At 39.2% G+C, this 20,006-nt stretch overlaps 1 protein-coding gene across 2 annotated transcripts in view; it reads right to left on the bottom strand.

Annotated features, from left to right (window-relative positions):
* Window positions 1-20,006, bottom strand: part of LOC126236502 (enoyl-CoA hydratase domain-containing protein 3, mitochondrial) — a 130,564-nt gene that overhangs the window by 33,836 nt on the left and 76,722 nt on the right. Inside the window, exon 6 of one of the 2 annotated variants that reach the window (XM_049945859.1) lies at window positions 1,772-2,204. The exons of the other annotated variant lie outside the window; for it this stretch is intronic. Coding sequence (XP_049801816.1) covers window positions 2,122-2,204 — 83 coding nt within the window. The 3' untranslated portion in view covers window positions 1,772-2,121. Of the gene's footprint in view, window positions 1-1,771; window positions 2,205-20,006 lie in introns of those variants that run through there. 2 annotated transcript variants of the gene reach the window in all.

Here is a 20,006-nt window from a genome sequence, read left to right as displayed (position 1 = left end):
AATAGCAGCAATCTAGAAGAAATTTTGGCACAAACACATGTCTAAAGGGAGGTGACACATCGCTCCATTTGCACTACTGGTCATTAAAATTGCTACATCACAAAGATGACGTGCTACAGACGCAAAATTTAACCGACAGGAAGAAGATGCTGTGATATGCAAATGATTAGCTTTTCAGAGAATTCACACAAGGTTGGCACTGGTGGCAACACCTACAACGTGCTGACATGAGGAAAGTTCCCAACCGATTTCTTATACACAAACAGCAGTTGACTGGCATTGCCTGGTGAAACGTTGTTGTGATGCCTCATGTAAGGAGGAGAAATGCATACCATCACATTCCCGACTTTGATAAAGGTCAGATTGTAGCCTATCGCGATTGCGGTTTATCGTATCGCGACATTGCTGCTCGCGTTGGTTGAGATCCAATGAATGTTAGCAGAATATGGAATCGGTGGGTTCAGGAGGGTAATATGGAACACCATGCTGGATCCCAATGGCTTCGTATCACTAGCAGTCGAGATGACAGGTATCTTATCCACATGGCTGTAACGGATCGTGCAGCCACGTCTCGATCCCTGAGTCAACAGATGGGGTCGTTTGCAAGACAACCACCATCTGCATGAACAGTTCGACGACATCCGCGGCAGCATGGACTGTCAGCTCGGAGACCACGGCTGCGGTTACCCTTGACACTGCATCACTGACAGGAGCGCCTGCGATGGTGTACTCAACGATGAACCTGGGTGCACGAATGGCAAAACGTCATTTTTTCAGATGAATCCAGGTTCTGTTTACAGAATCATGATGGTCGCATCCGTGTTTGGTGACATCGCGGTGAACTCATGTTGGAAGTGTGTATTCGTCATCGCCATACTGGCGTATCACCCAGCGTGATGGTATGGGGTGCCAGTGGTTACACGTCTCGGTCACCTCCTGTTCACATTGACGGCACTTTGAACAGTGGATGTTACATTTCAGATGTGTTACAACCCGTGGCTCTACCCTTCATTCAATCCCTGCAAAACCCTATATTTCAGCAGGATAATGCACGACCGCATGTTGCAGGTCCTGTACGGGCCTTTCTGGATACAGAAAATGTTCGATTGCTGCCCTGGCCAACACATTCTCCAGATCTCTTACCAATTGAAAACGTCTGGTCAATGGTGGCCGAGCAACTGGCTCGTCACAATACGCTAGTCACTACTCTTGATGAACTGTGGTATCATGTTGAAGCTGCATGGGCAGCTGTACCTGTACACGCCATCCAAGCTCTGTTTGACTCAATGACCAGGCGTATCAAGGCCATTATTACGGCCAGAGGTGGTTGTTCTGGGTACTGATTTCTCAGGATCTATGCACCCAGATTGCATGAAAATGTAATCACCTGTCAGTTTTAGTATAATATATTTGTTCAACGAATACCCTTTTATCATCAGCATTTCTTCTTGGTGTAGCAATTTTAATGGCCAGTAGTGTATTACCCACTCACAAACTTAGCTGTATAGTCTTTAAATTTTTTCTGAGTTTACTAGCAATTGATAAGAAGTTCAAAATATGGCAATATTTGCAAACAAAGTTAAAGGAATGGATAGATAAGTAACTGCAGATGACAAGTATTTATGACTGAAATTGAAAAACATATATTTTATTGAATAAAATTGAGTTCACTTGTGGATGATGGCCTTGCATTAAAAGAAACAAAATAAGGACAGTTTTGCAATGAGCAATTTGTCTGTGAAGTTCATATCTGCATGAAGAAGAAGTTGGAAGTACGTGAGATATGAGCACAGCAAACGCCCATATCAACAAACCATTACACGTGGACGCTCAATTTCAAAGCCCAAAAGCACCCTAACTTCATAAAAGCCATCTAATAGCAGTAGTAAACCAGTTTCATGACACCTACAGCTTCTCATTTGTGATACCAGTTCATGATAAATTAATTTAGACCAGCTTTAGTTCTCTGCAGCACTTCTCAGCACACTGCAAAATGTAACATTTCAGCTTGCTTCAATGCCTAATACTCATCCAAATTTGAACCTTCTCACAGTCTGTGAACAGCTATCACCCACAAATCATGAAGTAAGAAGAGTTCAACAGTGTAAAATTTAGAGTCTTTCACATTTGGTGCAGCCAATAGGCCAAACAAAAATCTCTCCCACTGCCTATCACTGCATTCATTGCAAAGACTGCGACAGCAACTGAAACAGAAAAAAACCATGAGGCTCTGACGCATCTCACTTATGAAGTGTCACTGAAGTCACACTGCCTTGTTCATTACAACAGAAATTACTTTTATGACTACCATTTAAATTTTGCAAACAAAACTTTTTTCTTGGTCATGTGACTAGGGCCTCCTGTCGGGTAGACCATTCGCCGGGTCCAAGTCTTTCGATTTGATGCCACTTTGGCGACTTGCACATTGATAGGGATGAAATGATGATGATTAGGACAACACAACACCCAGTCCCTGAGCAGAGAAAGTCTCCAACCCAGTCGGGAATTGAACCTGGGCCCTTAGGATTGACTTTCTGTTGTGCTGACCACTCAGCTACTGGTGGTGGACAACAAAACATTAAAACTACATGTTTATAAAGATAGCCCTCTTTCTTGCAGTCAAATGCCACCTATAAACTAAAGTACAAGTCTATTGATTTCCTTTTATTGACAAATTACATATTGAAAATTTTTGCAATGTATTTTTACACAAAGAAAACAAGTCTATAAATTAACATGAAAATTAAGTGGCCAAACTGTTTTTCAGCATTCTTTCACTTAGTACCTCAAGAATTTACAATACGTGCACCATACTCACATGTTAAAAGCACATACTAATGTCTAATATAAATAAACATAATACTATTATTAACAACACTGAATGTGATGAAATCACTAAGACAGGAAAAAATACTGGATAGTATACTGTGAAAACTGCGTGATTTGTGTTACTGTGGAGAACTTGTACTATGGCTTAATTTATGTAACTATGAAATTGTTTGTTGCTTGTAATGTTGAAACTATTTAGTGTACAAAAGCATGGCACTAACAGATCATAGGGTAAAAACGTATATTTCATTTTCCACCTTCTTTGAATCCATAGCACCTCAGGTTTTCATACTACAAATTTGTTAATGAAATGACCAAAATGGCAATTATTTAATATTGCTGTAATTCACACAATTTTTTGTGTATGAAAACATTCTAAATGGTGATGAACTCATCTCATCCATGCAATCAGTTTGCTAGCTTTGAAATTAATGTAGGGATACTGGATCTGGTAACGCGAAATATCCAAGAGTTTTACGTAGACATGTTTTAGTTCAGTGAGCATTCTCACCATGGATCTGGCATATCATACTGGCAGGTAAACCCACCACATGCTCAGTAACTCTCATGCCTTTGCATTTCCCTGACAGTCAGGAGCTGTGCTTAATCTCTGGCTCTTGGGCTGAATTATCACCATGCCTTCTGGTAGTTGCTTCAGCCGATGACTCCCTACACAAAATGAGCGGGCTCTCTGGGCTAGGAGTCAACTACAGTTGTGGTTCATCAGTCAGAGGCTTTCTGGGAAACCTTTAGATTCTTTGAGCTGTAGGCCAGCCAACAACCACTGCTGTGTGACGCTGCCAGCACCATCATCAGGTTTCAGCGAGACTAGGCCTCTACCAGGGACTTGGGTGGACTTCGGTATTGGCTGTCATAGTTGTTCATGTAATTAACTTTTCCTTCTCAAGTCAAAGGCACTTCAGGGACACTTATATTCTTCTATGGATGCAGTAACCCCTTTTCAATGAATGATGGCCATCTCATGTGATTCCCCTGCTTCCACATAGAAGACTGAGCAAGATGCTGCCCATTGGCCTGTGGTCCATATCAGTATGATCCGTATGACACGAGTTTCAGCTGGATGGCAACATGGCCATCTACAGGGTCACCTCACCTTCCTAAAGTTGGCTACAGCTGTTCCTTGGGACCACACAAGCAGGCTATCTGGCTCCACGGTTGCACTATCTTGGAAATATACAGGTGCATTCCTTGTAAATACAGACATCGAGTGTGAAATATTTTTATTTTATGATCACATTAATTATGTTTCATATGTTTGCCTTAGTATCTGATGCTCATTACAGATGTCACTTGAGCAGCTTTCCTGTACTCTTGTGGGAGGAACATGGACTTGCTTTTTAAGGTGGCTGCTTGTTAAAAACATGTGCTCTGTGGCATGGTGCTAATTTGTTTGTTTAAAGGAAGTAAGACATATACATTTGTGGCAGAAATTTTAAGGAAGAAATACAAAGGTAAGAGCTTTCACTTGACACCTAACTTAAAATTAAATATCAACTATGATTGTAGTAATACATTATTCAAACTGCCTACGTATTACGTCACATCAGTTACCATTTCTGGCGAAAAGTTTATTTTGCAAATAAATGAAGAACCACGCATGTACTGGTTCAACATTTTATGTAATTCATGCAATATCACACAAGCCAGTGCAAAAATTGGAATCTCACGTCTGTAAGTTTAGCTGAAATTGTGGTAACTGATGCAACTTACTTGTAGTAAGTGATGCAACTTGGATCTACTTTCATCAGTTACTGCTTGCAAAATGTGTCTATCTACATGCAAAATCTATTTGTTACAGAAAATATAACACACATTTTTTTTTATTTCACAGCCTAATAAGTACAGCACCTGAAACAGCAGCACAGAAAATGAGAGACTATAGAAGTCGAATGACAGGAGAAAAAAAATCTGAGATGAGGCAGCAAAATGTTGATCAAGCAAAGGCCTATCAGAAAAGGTGGTCATCTACTAGAAAGAAGGTGGAAAAGGAGGGAAATAAAATAATAATGAGAAAAACTTGAGAGCAAATGCTGAATGCAGCTGTATCCTTACCATCACAAGCATTCAAGACCCACAGTCATTAGGCAAAACAATGCAATGTGCTCAGAGAGCACAACCCCAATAAAAAGAAAACTGTGGTTGGCAAACCTGCAAATAGGTTTGGTGTAAATGCACAACTTTTACCAACAGTAGTGCACCAGTCAACTGCTCTGGATTCTGAATCATTGCAGCCAGTGAAGAACTTTTATGAGAATGATCTTGTTTCTTGACAGCTGCCAGAGAAAAGTGATTTCGTAACAGTTAGACATTTATCTGGTGAAAAAGAAAGATACCAAAAAAATGTTGCTTCTGATGACTACCATGGAAGCATATAAACAGTTCAAGACAGAACTTCCAGAGCTGAAAATAGGAAAAACAAAATTTGCTCATATGTGACCTAAGAATGTCTAACCTGCAACAGACCAGGATCACATTGCTTGCAGTTTCATTTGCATGAAAATGGGAATATGATTTTAGAAGGAATAACAAAGATATTTTCAAATTTTCCAAAAGACATAAATGCTCTAGTTCAGCTTTCAGTGTATGAATGGGGAATACATTGCAACTGTGGTGTATGTCCCAGGTGCGGAGATACTGAAAAATTTCTGACTAGATTGGTATCACAGAGATAAAGTGCATCTATCAACAGTGATCTTCCTGTGTTCTATTATCAGTCACCTTCTGGTGGCTGATTTGTAACAGAAAAAAATTGAAACCGCACTGTCTGCTGCTCAAGAAGCATTAGCTGCACCGTTAGCAAGCTTTTGCCATCATTGCTTTATCACAAAATTACAGCTGCAACAAATTCATCAACTTCGTCAATCACGTGTGGATGGTGGAGGTGTTCTTTAAGAAGATTTTGCTGAAGCCCTTGGTCTGAAACACCAGAATGAAATAATGTCTGCACACTGGCACAGAAGTACATTTACTATTTTCACAGCCCTCTTAACAAAAAGAAATCAACAAGCTGCCTCTGTAACTGTTACAGATGAGCCACATCGTGATAAATTTTTGGTTTTCTCTTTTAACAAATTGATAATGAGCCACACCCAACAGTCTGATCCTATTCACAAACTTCACATTTTCTCTGATGGTGCAGGATGTCAATTCAAAAACCAATTTACACTGCTGTTTATTTTATCACCTGAAGAAATTCATAATCAACTGAAGGAAATAGATTGGAGCTTTATTGCCACATCACATGGGAAAGGTCAAACAGATGGTATTGGTGGGACAGTTAAGAGAGCTGTATGGGGAAGAATTTTACAAGGATCAGCAGTCATTAACAATGCAGCATATTTCATTTCTGCTGCAAAAGAGGCTTGCCGCAACATTATTGTTCTGCATCTATTAGAAGCTGACTTGGAGAGAGATCATCATGTCTTAGAGCAACGATGGAAGAATAATCCACCATTACCCATTCCAACTCACATCAAATGCATTATGTCCAGCGCTTAAGTGAAATCACTGTTAAAACAACTTATGTAGTCCTTTTTGCAATCAGTGTACCTGTTAGCTTCATCAAAACTGAAATGTATACTTCTAATATTCCCTTAAGCATCAATTCTAGCACTTCAGTCCAACCAAATGATGAAAGGGTGAAAATTGACATCACAGAAAATAAGGTTGGTAATATTGTAATTGTTCAGTATGGAGGTGAAATATATCCTGGCATTATAAACGACATTCTTTCAGAAAACGGAGGTGTTCTTGTCACTATCTTGCACAAGTGTTGTGGTGGGTGGCACTGGACTACTCCTGATGATAAGACATGGTATTCCCTAAACAATGTAATTGCTTCCATTGATACACCAGAACCTGTCAATAATAGAGGTGTAGTGCAGATTTCATTTCCCCTGTGGTATGTTTGGACAGATAACGTTGCAAATGTTGCATCAGTTACCATTTGTTTTTTGAATAAGTGATAAATCAATTAATATTAAAATTAAATAAGTTTATGTTCTCAATGTTACCGATAATTTTGAATGTGTGTGAGAATCTAAAACCATAAAAAAATGTCGTACCTCAGAGCAAATGTGTCTGTAGTTTTTCATCGTAAAACCAATGTCCTTTTTGTGTTGCAGCAGTTACCAAAACATTATTGTTTTTATATTTTACTAAAAGAATTTATTTTGAAATCTTGGCAACTGCATAATTTCAGTTAGTATTTTGGTGATTGCAGGCAAAAATTCAAGGTTTCTAAATCAAACAATAGCATCAGATTAATTAACTGAAATCTAATATAGGCTTCCAGATGTTGCATCAGTTACTCTGGAATACACCTACACACTAAAAACATAATCTGTTTTGGAGTATGTATCCAGTATCGCCTGTGACTGGCCAGGACAATGATGCTATATTCTTTTTATTTCCAGATCTGCTCTTGGCATGTCACGCCCAAGCAAGCTCTAGCTCTTTCAATCAAACTCAAGGAATCCATATCACTGTTTGGCCAGGGACACAACTCAGCCTACAAGTGCACCCACACCCACAGACAGAGACAATGACTCTGAGACACCTCATCCATTTGGACACTCCGTCAATGCTGGGACCTCAACCTTCGAGATGGCATCGCCATCTCTTACCTTGTGGGGGAGGGCCCAGAATTTCTGTCCTACATAAAGATGGCTCCAATATCTTTCCCCACATTACAGGCATGGTCCACAAGTTGCCCATGCTCTGGCTCTGCAGGAACACTCTCTCACCAGACCCAGATGGCAACAGGACAGCAGGTATTGGACTGTGCCCAAAACATGCCAGACTGTTTCCAAGTGGAAATCCAGCTGGCACCACAGAAACATGTGTCACTAGCTTTGCCAGAAGAGGTGTCAGCCCTGAGACAGATGCGCGTGCATCCTGGACAACAGCGCCACAACTTTGCCTCCGCAAATCACATTCTATCCTAGCATCAAGCAGGTATCACTCTGCCCATTCAGTCCACTGGTCTTCTGCAAACAATTCTGAAGCAGAGCGACCACCAGGATCTTCACCATGCATTTCCAGCAGCAGCCCAATCTGGAGGATACCACATCGCAGCCACTATGAGCAGCCAACTGCTGCCCATGGAAATTTGCCTCATTTGACTTGGCTGTCTAGAGAGGTGGTGCTCCAATTCTGGTATTCTTGTGTGAAGATTATACTGTTGCTGTCACTATGCTACTGAAGGGATTCTGACATGGTCGCACTTCCTCCATAGGAACTAGTGCTAATTGAATGTAAAACTTGTTCTCCCCATTGTACACTAGTTCGGTGACTTCCACCATAGTGATTTCTTTGTGGAACATACAATCTTTCAAGCACTTTCTTGGACAGAAAATGAATAGTTATTATTGTTAATCAATCATTAATTTGTAGTTAAGCAAACTAAATCAATGCTGAGAAAGCTTGTTTGTAGTTTTGCATTTTTATATTGAATGAAAATAAATGTTAATTGACTATGGCTTGGGACAATCAACTACTGAGTGTTTGCTACCATGTAGGACACTTTGGAGATAATGGGATGAAGCAGATCCAACAGGAAAAAGTGAACTGACGAATATTAACATATTATGAACCATTATATATGTGTGTGTGTATGAACAAAACAGTCATCTTTTGAGTTATGAGGAAGTAAATTTGAATTACAACGTGTTGATTGCTAAAAATCTCATGATTGTGGATACAAATGAGAGTTTATTCATTTAGTTTATGATTGCCAAAAATTTCATTATTGTGGATACAAATGAGTTTATTAGTTTAATTTATTATCTGAAAAGAACATTTTTTATAGAATACACAGTAAGTAACAGATGACTCCTACTGTATTGTTCATTATTTAATGTCACATAATTCTGTGTGTTCTATTTTTAAAAAGGGACATTGTTTAACAACCACACTGTACACAAATACAGCTGATTAAATACACTGAAGTGACAAAAGACATGTGATACCTCCTAATATCATGTCAGTTCTCCTTTTTCCTGGTTTAGTGCAGTGAATTGACGTGGTGTAGACACAACAAGTTGTTGGATGCCCCTGCAGAAATCCTGCGCTATGCTACCTTCACAGCTGTCCATAACTGCAAAAATGCATGATTTTTTGCACAAACTGACCTCTTGATTATGTCCGATAACTGTTTGATGGGATTCATGTTGGGTGATCTGGGTGGTCAAGCCACTTACTTGAACTGTCCAGAATGTTCTTCAAACCAATTGTGGAGAATTGGGGTCCAGTGACATAGCACACTGTCATCCATAAAAATGCCATTGTTGTTTGGAAATATGAAGTCAATGAATGGCTGCAAATGGCCTCCAAGTATCGACACACAACCGTTTTCAGTCAATGATCTGTTCAGTTGGATCAGATGACTCAGTCAACTCCACACCATTATGGAGCCACCACCAGCTTGCACAGTGCCTTGTAGACAACTTGTGTTCATCACTTCATGGAGCCTGTGATACACTCGAAACCTACCATCAGCTCTTACCAACTGAAACTGGGATTCATCTGATCAGCTCACGGTTTTCCAGTCATCTCGGATCCAACCGATGTGGTCATGAGCCCAATAGCCCATTAACGCCAAATTTTGCTGCACTGTTCTCACAGATACGTTCATCGTATGTCCCACAACATTGAGTTCTGTGGTTATTTCATGCAGTGTTGCTTGTTTGTTAACACTGACAACCCTACACAACTGGAGCTGCTATCAGTCGTTAAAAGAAAGCTGTCAGCCACTACATTGTCTATGGTGAGAGGTAATGCCTCAAATTTGGTATTCTCGGCACATTCTTGACACTGCGCATCTCAGAATATTGAATTCCATAATGATGGAATGTGTCAGGTGTCTAGCTCCTACTACCATTCCGTGTTCAAAGACTGTTAATTACAGTTGTGCAACCATAATCACGTCAGAAACATTTTCATGTAAATCACTTGAGTACAAATGACAGCCCTGCTATGCACTGCCCTTTTATATGAGGGCCATCCACAAAGCACATTACGTTTTGGAATTAAAAATAAATAAAGTATTGGAAATTTTTTTTATTCTATACAGATGAAAGCCACACTTAAATACTACTTTTCTACATAGTTGCCATTTAAATTAAGGCACTTATCATAGCGATGGACGAGCTTGGAAATTCCTTCATCGTAAAATTCGGCCACCTGCGCCTTCAACCACGTGGTTACCTCTTCTTGAAGCTGTGCATCGTCATCAAAATGCTGCATAGCCAACCACTTCTTCATTGCTGGGAATAAGTGAAAGTCGCTCGGTGCCAGGTCGGGACTGTACGGCGGATGAGGAAACAACTCCCACTTAAAAGATTCGAGAACTTCACGAGTGGCATTTGCCGTGTGGGCCCGGGTGTTGTCGTGAATCAGCAAGATCTTTGAGCCCAAATTTCCCCTGCGCTTGTTTTGTATTGCTCTTCTGAGGTTGTGCAGAGTTTGGCAATACCTTTGAGAGTTTATTGTAGTGCCTCTTTCCAGGAAATCCACAAAAATCACACCTTTTCTGTCCCAAAAGAAGAGGTAACCACGTGGTTGAAGGCGCAGGCGGCCAAATTTTACGACGAAGGAATTTCCAAGCTCGTCCATCTCTACGATAAGTGCCTTAATTTAAATGGCAACTATGTAGAAAAGTAGTATTTAAGTGTGGCTTTCATCTGTATATAACAAAAAAAAAAATTCCAATACTTTATTTATTTTTAATTCCAAAACGTAATGTACTTTGTGGATAGCCCTCATAGCTTGTGTACACAATACAACCGCCATCTGTATATCGCTATTCCATGACTTTTGTCATTCAGTGTAAATACTGTATAAATGTAAGCAAATGTTGAGACTCAAGCCTCATGAATAAATTAGTGATCAAAATGTGTAAAACTTGAAGTCAAGAAATTATGGATTATGTGTCATGTACTTTTCAAAATACAAATGAAACATGTGAGAAATTCGAAAATTTTCTAACATAAATATACTTTGTAAAGTCACTCAATGTTTTAGAACTTTTTTTTTTTTGAAACAACGAGAAAAATTGTTGTAATTCTTTTTATGACATACATTTGCATGCATAAGAGGCTTCAGTGTCTAGAATGATTGAAAAACAGACTGTATAATTTAGTATTGTGCATTAACTGAATAAACAAAGATTCCAGTCTAAAGCTTTTCATATGTAAAATCCAGAACATTATTTCCTACTGTTGGGATAAATATTAAATTGGATTTGCAATTTTAGAATTTAACATGTTTTTACCATCACTAGCGTGTCGTGCTCTGCTAATAATACAAGGTGTACAACTTTGCTTCCGCCATTTTTTCCCCAACATTTGAGGCTTTAATGAAACAAATTGGTTACACATGTATCATTCAAAGTATTTTCCATCGCTGGCAACTACTTTCTCCCATCTTTCAGGCAATACCCCATCGAAAAAATTGATCATCTTTTGAAGCGATCCACGAATCAATCCAATTTGTGACTACTTCATGAGTGGAAGTGTTGGTCAGCCAGGCCATACGCCATTAATCTAAACAGGTGATAGTCAGAGGGAGCAATGTCTGGAGAATATGGTGGATGGGGTAGGACTTCCCATTTTAATGTTTCCAAGAACATTTTGACATGTTTTGCAACGTAGGGTCGAGCATTGTTGTGCTGGAAAATCACTTTATCGAGCCTCTCACTGTATTGCGGCCATTTGTCTTTTAATGCTCTGCTCAATGGCATTAATTGTGTTTGATAATGAGCACCTGTGATTGTTTCACTTGGTTTTAACACCTCACAGTACATGACGCCGAATGGTTCCACCAAATGCAGAACATGATCTTGGAGCCGTGAATATTTGGTTTGGCTGTCGACATGGAAACATGGCCGGGATATCCCCATGATATTTTGCATTTAGGGGTACCATAATGAACCCATTTTTCGTCTCTGGTCACAATGCGATGCAGAAATCCCTTCTGTTTTTGCCTCTGAAGTAACTGTTCACAAACACACAAACACCGTTCAACGTCTCTTGGTTTCAGTTCACATGGGACCCAAGTTCCTTCTTTCTGAATCATGCCCATAGCCTTGAGACATTTTGAAATGGCTTTCTGTGTCACTCCCACTAATCATGCCAATTCTTCTTGAGTTTGACGTGAGTCTTCACTCAGAAATGTCTCCAATTCTGCATCTTCGAAAACATTCTCTCTTCCACCACTATGCTTGTTACCACGTTAAAATCACCATTATTGAAGCGTTGAAACCACTCACGACATGTTCTTTCACTAATAGCATCCTTACCATACTTACTTGAGAGCATTCGATGAGACTCGGCCACTGTTTTCTTCATACTGAAACAAAACAGTAACATCTCCCACAAATGACGAGAATTAGGCTCCTAAACTGTCATTTTCAATCACGGACAACTTTATGATACAGACACAAATTGACTAATGTTTGAATGAGGTTATGTTGACTGAGGTCCAAGCTAACTGTCTGATGTCTGCGATGTGTTTCTTTTGACTGCTACTTACTGTTGTCGCCACCTATTAGCAAACGGCGGAAGCAAAGTTGTAAACCTTGTAAGAGACCATAAAACCACACTCGCATGTTATTATGAAGTTTGATTATTATTTTTTAATAGATAGCACAGGAACTGAATGTAAGAGATGGAGCAACACAGCAGCCTATATGCCATTCAGCAAGGTATAGTGTTTAAGAGCAGATGGTTGGGGACTGGTGTAACATGTCAATTCTAAAGAATAACGTGTTCCATTTCTAACTACTCTGGCCAATGAAAAATGTTTGTGGAAACTGTAAATGTTGTTTAGGTACTTGTTAAGTGTGAAACAGCCTACTGTGTGTCTTCTGGTTTTGCCATGTGTGTAGAGGGGCGTAAAAGACGCTAGCTCACAAAATTGACGAGGCACAGCAGCGAGTAAGCATCTTCACTTGCTGGAGAGGGCCGTTTCAGCATTGGAGTCATGGTTCAGTGGTGTCTTCTTACAGGTCACAAAGTAAAGGATACGGACAATAACGTAAACACCAGAACAATTTATGAATAACTGAGAAGACACATGTAGTTGTGTTAGCTGAATTAATTTCAATATTCAAGAGGTAATAAGTTTAGTTTCGTTAAGACCAAAAAAGTTTAACTGACACTAAAAGTTGAAGGGAGGGTGTTATATGACCACAGCAACAAGATCAACAGTGAAAGATATTTGTGTGCTTAAGTATCATTGGGCATATGAGTAGAGAAGAATTCCATTAACATGGGAGAGTTCCAAGTTTTGATTTTGAGACTACAACTGTAACAGCGATCTCCAACAGCATCTCTGCAGCAGCTGACCAGCATGATAACAGTGCAGCCTTGTTTCACAGTGCAACAGTCAGTCAGCTGGCTATGCAATAACCACACAGCAGCTCATCAATATGTCCCTTAGCCCACATGTGACATATTAGCAGTACAGCGCAGCTAGCTGTATGCCTGATTAGGTGAGCTGTAAACAGCACTGACCTGAGATTTCTTTTTAATTACAAATTTATTCTTTGAACAGTTGTAAAAACATATTTCACTAGATTTGAACAGTGGTGTTAAAATGTAGCAAAATTCTTTAAGTGCTAGTACATGTGTCATTATAGTGTATGCATGGAAGGCGGTTTGCCAGAAATATTAATAAAGTTACAAGAGTTATCTACTAGCATTAAAATCCACTGAAAAAGAGTTATCTAATAATGATAAAAGTCACCAAAGAGTTGTCTAATAGTTTTACAACCCAAGGGGATGAATTAAAGAACTTAAATATGAATTTCTCAAATTTAAAAAGAGAAGTGGAGCACATAGCTACAAAAGTAGATAAAATGTATAATATAGAAGCAACCTTATGAAAGTTACCTGAGGAGTTACAAACAGAGATAGTTGAACTATGTGACTCAATTAGGACTGAAGTTCAAGAATAGTTTAAAGACATAAACAATAAGATGCAACAAATAGAGGAATTGTCAGCCCATGAATTTGAAAGTATACATAATCAGATATGCAAGGCTGAGTAGAGGCTTGAGAACAAAGTATTGGATTTGGTGAAGTGATTAGTGTCCCAAACACTCTGACTAGTTTGGAAGAGCATCTGCAGGAGCTACGTGAATAAAAAGTACAAGAGAAAGTTGAGTCTACTAGTGCTACCACCAATCCTTTGGGTGACACAGTAGGATATCAGCAGGAATTACAGCAGTTGGGGGAAGCATTAGAAAATACCCAGCAAGAATTTAGTCAGAAAATGACTATCAGCAATCAAGTGATTTAATAGAGGAACTTCAACTAGGAATTACTGCAAACTTAACAAAACAATTCCCAAAGTTCAAACCTGACTGAGGGAGGGTGTACACCCAACTTATTTTTTGTGGATATTTTATAGGTCCTTGCCCAAGATATGGGATGATTATAAGAAAATAGATTTTGCATCTAGTTTTCTGGCAAGAGATGTGGCAGAATGGGGAAGTATTCATTTGGAAGATTTGAGTTCATGGGATGATATTCAGGAAAAATTCAGGAGAAAAAGTTGACTTTAGAATTACTAGACCCAAAATATTACAATAGTTCTTGGGGAAATTATAAAAAATGCACTGAGCAACATCTAACTTGATCTCAGTATTTAGATAATCCATTAGCAGAATGACATCTTCTCAAAGTATTGGTAATAAAGGAAATTTGGTAGAGAGTGGACAATGGTAAGTGATTTGCTGATCTTTGTTGAAAGGCTAGATATTTTAAATAAAGAATGCAGTGAGAATGTCCAAAGAGAAACCCGGGGAAATAACAACACACAGTGTAAGAAGTTTCCAAACCAATTTTCAAAGAGAAGAGAAGCTGTGTTATGTCATGTTCCTAACCAAAATAACAATCAAAGTAATTTGAAAGAAACAAGAAACAATGAGACACAGCTGCAAGTGTTTGTACCAAACACCGTTAACAATTGTATAAAAAGTACAATACCTATTAATGGATCTGTGTCAGAGAACAGTGTAATCCAGGGGAAATATCCAGTAATCATAAAGGAAAACATGGAATTAACTGGGACATGGACAAGGATCCAGGACATGACAATACAATCATAAGTCCATCTATAGAGAAGTTTATTGCTTTCACACATAAGATACCTACACAACAGTGGCTGCTGGATGAGAGGGGGTGGAAATAGAAGGAAATCAGACAAAACCCATAATAGCTGGGAAAATACACAGAGGGAAAGTGGATATTTGTATAGAGTGTTGTAAAGAAATTTCACTGATTTCATATGATTTACTGCAAACAAAGACAACTAAAGACCAATGTCCCTTACTACCTGTTACCAGTGTATATATCATAGGTATTACAGGAAGCAAAGGATAGGTAATCAAACAAGAAACACATGTAACTATAAGTATTGCAAATTTTCAGTTTATGCAGACTTTACTCATAGAACCTAATATTAATTCACAAGTATTATTTGGTGTAGACTGGTTGTCGAAATATAATGTGACTTTAGATATTCATGCAGAATTACTGTCTTGGAAAACTGATGATTATCGTGTTGTAGTAACTTTTAAAATAAGTCTGATAGTGGAGAAACAAAGAGTATTGGTGAACAGTATACTCTTAGTTGCTAATGCGCAAATCCTAAGCAAAGAAGAATCTGTAACTGATATGCATATCTGTAACGATGAGGATATTAAGGAAAATATTTGGTCCCAAGAGAGATACCCAGTCACAGGAATTGGCAGACCTATACCTTCAAGTTGATATTGTCAGAAGGATGAAGACAGGAAGACTGATGTGGGCTGCACACGTATTTAGGATGGCAGATGAAAGACTATCATGAGTAGCATTCTCAGGATTCGAGTAAGGCACAAGGGGTTGAGGAAGGCCACGGACAAGATGGAAGGATGAGATCAACAGGGATATGGAGGCAATGGACCTGAGAATAGGAGAATGGACCACAAAAGCCAGGAACAGAATGTAGAGAATGCATATGGTCTCCCGGGCCAAAGTGATAATTCAGAAGAAGAAGAAGAAGAAGAAAGTCAAATATATAGTAAATCTCCTGAATCTATCCTCTTAGGGGATGATCAGAAGTAACAATAATACAATATTCTATGGAAATGTAAATCAGTATTCTCAGATAAACTGGAAGTAATAAGAGATTACATCTGCCATTTTAAAGTAAAAGATGAAAATTCATTCTTTATGAATATAATAGAGGGAAACATTCCACATGGGAAAAATATATCTAAAAACAAAGATGATGTGACTTACTGAACGAAAGTGCTGGCTGGTCGATAGACACACAAACAAACACAAACATACACACAAAATCCAAGTTTTCGCAACAAACTGTTGCCTCATCAGGAAAGAGGGAAGGAGAGGGAAAGACGAAAGGATGCGGGTTTTAAGGGAGAGGGTAAGGAGTCATTCCAATCCCGGGAGCGGAAAGACTTACCTTAGGGGGAAAAAAGGACAGGTATACACTCGCACACACACACATATCTGTGTATGTGCAGATGGATATGTGTGTGTGTGTGCGAGTGTATACCTGTCCTTTTTTCACCCCTAAGGTAAGTCTTTCCGCTCCCGGGATTGGAATGACTCCTTACCCTCTCCCTTAAAACCTGCATCCTTTCGTCTTACAGTTCTTAGGACCATTGCAGTGGTACATGGGATCAAACCTGATGCTGAAAGGATAAGGGTTATGAAAGATTGTCCAGAATCCCAGAACATGAAAGAGTTATGTTCTTTTCTCAGTCTAACAGGATTTTATCGTATATACGTGCATGGACAAGTAATGAATGATCCTGAACTATTAACATTATTCAAAAAAAGGTCTATGGGACAAAGGGGCAACACAAGCTTTGAAGAATATTAAAGAAGCATTAGCGAATCCGCCTATGCTGAACCATCCTATGATGTATGAGCCATATAAATTAGAATCGATACTTCAGAATAGTGAGTCACTTCAGAACTGTTTCAAGGGGAATGGAATCCGGAAGTTGGGGATCACATAAGACTATCACTTTTGCAAGTAGAAGCATTAATTTGCACAAGTTAAATCACACATCTATGGAAAATGAGTTACCAGCTATTGTCTGGAGTATTCGACAATTCCAAACACTGAATTGGGGGCAAAAAAATAATTATTTTTTACAGACCATCATGCATTAGCATTCTCAATGGAGAGCAACTTACTACACAACAGTTTAATGAGGTTAGCCTTGCTTTTACATGAATTCCAAATAGAAATTAATTACAAAAAGGATTCTCAGAACCGAGCTCCCAATGTGTTGTCACAATTACCTCTACGTATGAGTGATATGAGATGGACCGAGGGACCTGGAGTCATTTTCGCAATCAATTTCCTACCCTCAAGTCCCCCATTCGGATCTCCGGGCGGGGACTACTGAAGAGGACGTCGTTATCAGGAGAAAGAAAACTGGCGTTCTACGGATCGGAGCGTGGAATGTCAGATCACTTAATCGGGCAGGTAGGTTAGAAAATTTGAAAAGGGAAATGGATAGGTTAAAGTTAGATATAGTGGGAATTAGTGAAGTTCGGTGGCAGGAGGAACAAGACTTTTGGTCAGGTGATTACAGGGTTATAAATACAAAATCAAATAGGGGTAATGCAGGAGTAGGTTTAATAATGAATAAAAAAATAGGAGTGCGGGTTAGCTACTACAAACAGCATAGTGAACGCATTATTGTGGCCAAGATAGACACAAAGCCCATGCCTACTACAGTAGTACAAGTTTATATGCCAACTAGCTCTGCAGATGATGAAGAAATTGATGAAATGTATGACGAGATAAAAGAAATTATTCAGGTAGTGAAGGGAGACGAAAATTTAATAGTCATGGGTGACTGGAATTCATCAGTAGGAAAAGGGAGAGAAGGAAACATAGTAGGTGAATATGGATTGGGGGGAAGGAATGAAAGAGGAAGCCGCCTTGTAGAATTTTGCACAGAGCATAGCTTAATCATAGCTAACACTTGGTTCAAGAATCATGAAAGGAGGCTGTATACATGGAAGAATCCTGGAGATACTGACAGGTTTCAGATAGATTATATAATGGTAAGACAGAGATTTAGGAACCAGGTTTTAAACTGTAAGACATTTCCTGGGGCAGATGTGGATTCTGACCACAATCTATTGGTTATGAACTGCAGATTGAAACTGAAGAAACTGCAAAAAGGTGGGAATTTAAGGAGATGGGACCTGGATAAACTGAAAGAACCAGAGGTTGTAGAGAGTTTCAGGGAGAGCATAAGGGAACAATTGACAGGAATGGGGGAAAGAAATACAGTAGAAGAAGAATGGGTAGCTCTGAGGGATGAAGTGGTGAAGGCAGCAGATGATCAAGTAGGTAAAAAGACGAGGGCTAATAGAAATCCTTGGGTAACAGAAGAAATATTGAATTTAATTGATGAAAGGAGAAAATATAAAAATGCAGTAAATGAAGCAGGCAAAAAGGAATACAAACGTCTCAAAAATGAAATCGACAGGAAGTGTAAAATGGCTAAGCAGGGATGGCTAGAGGACAAATGTAAGGATGTAGAGGCTTGTCTCACTAGGGGTAAGATAGATACTGCCTACAGGAAAATTAAAGAGACCTTTGGAGAGAAGAGAACCACTTGTATGAATATCAAGAGCTCAGATGGCAACCCAGTTCTAAGCAAAGAAGGGAAGGCAGAAAGGTGGAAGGAGTATATAGAGGGTTTATACAAGGGCGATGTACTTGAGGACAATATTATGGAAATGGAAGAAGATGTAGATGAAGACGAAATGGGAGATAAGATACTGCGTGAAGAGTTTGACAGAGCACTGAAAGACCTGAGTCGAAACAAGGCCCCGGGAGTAGACAACATTCCATTAGAACTACTGATAGCCTCGGGAGAGCCAGTCATGACAAAACTCTACCATCTGGTGAGCACGATGCATGAGACAGGCGAAATACCCTCAGACTTCAAGAAGAATATAATAATTCCAATCCCAAAGAAAGCAGGTGTTGACAGATGTGAAAATTACCGAACTATCAGTTTAATAAGTCACAGCTGCAAAATACTAACGCGAATTCTTTACAGACGAATGGAAAAACTGGTAGAAGCGGACCTCGGGGAAGATCAGTTTGGATTCCGTAGAAATGTTGGAACACGTGAGGCAATACTGACCTTACGACTTATCTTGGAAGAAAGATTAAGAAAAGGCAAACCTACGTTTCTAGCATTTGTAGACTTAGAGAAAGCTTTTGACAATGTTGACTGGAATACTCTCTTTCAAATTCTGAAGGTGGCAGGGGTAAAATACAGGGAGCGAAAGGCTATTTACAATTTGTACAGAAACCAGATGGCAGTTATAAGAGTCGAGGGGCATGAAAGGGAAGCAGTGGTTGGGAAAGGAGTGAGACAGGGTTGTAGCCTCTCCCCGATGTTATTCAATCTGTATATTGAGCAAGCAGTAAAGGAAACAAAAGAAAAATTCGGAGTAGGTATTAAAATTCATGGAGAAGAAGTAAAAACTTTGAGGTTCGCCGATGACATTGTAATTCTGTCAGAGACAGCAAAGGACTTGGAAGAGCAGTTGAACGGAATGGACAGTGTCTTGAAAGGAGGATATAAGATGAACATCAACAAAAGCAAAACAAGGATAATGGAATGTGGTCGAATTAAGTCGGGTGATGCTGAGGGAATTAGATTAGGAAATGAGACACTTAAAGTAGTAAAGGAGTTTTGCTATTTAGGGAGTAAAATAACCGATGATGGTCGAAGTAGAGAGGATATAAAATGTAGACTGGCAATGGCAAGGAAAGCGTTTCTCAAGAAGAGAAATTTGTTAACATCGAGTATAGATTTAGGTGTCAGGAAGTCGTTTCTGAAAGCATTTGTATGGAGTGTAGCCATGTATGGAAGTGAAACATGGACGATAATTAGTTTGGACAAGAAGAGAATAGAAGCTTTCGAAATGTGGTGCTACAGAAGAATGCTGAAGATAAGATGGGTAGATCACATAACTAATGAGGAGGTATTGAATAGGATTGGGGAGAAGAGAAGTTTGTGGCACAACTTGACTAGAAGAAGGGATCGGTTGGTAGGACATGTTTTGAGGCATCAAGGGATCACAAATTTAGCATTG

Source organism: Schistocerca nitens, chromosome 2, assembly GCF_023898315.1.
Source record: "Schistocerca nitens isolate TAMUIC-IGC-003100 chromosome 2, iqSchNite1.1, whole genome shotgun sequence".
NCBI classification, from domain to species: Eukaryota; Metazoa; Arthropoda; class Insecta; order Orthoptera; family Acrididae; genus Schistocerca; species Schistocerca nitens.
This window is presented reverse-complemented; position numbering and strand designations above follow the sequence as displayed.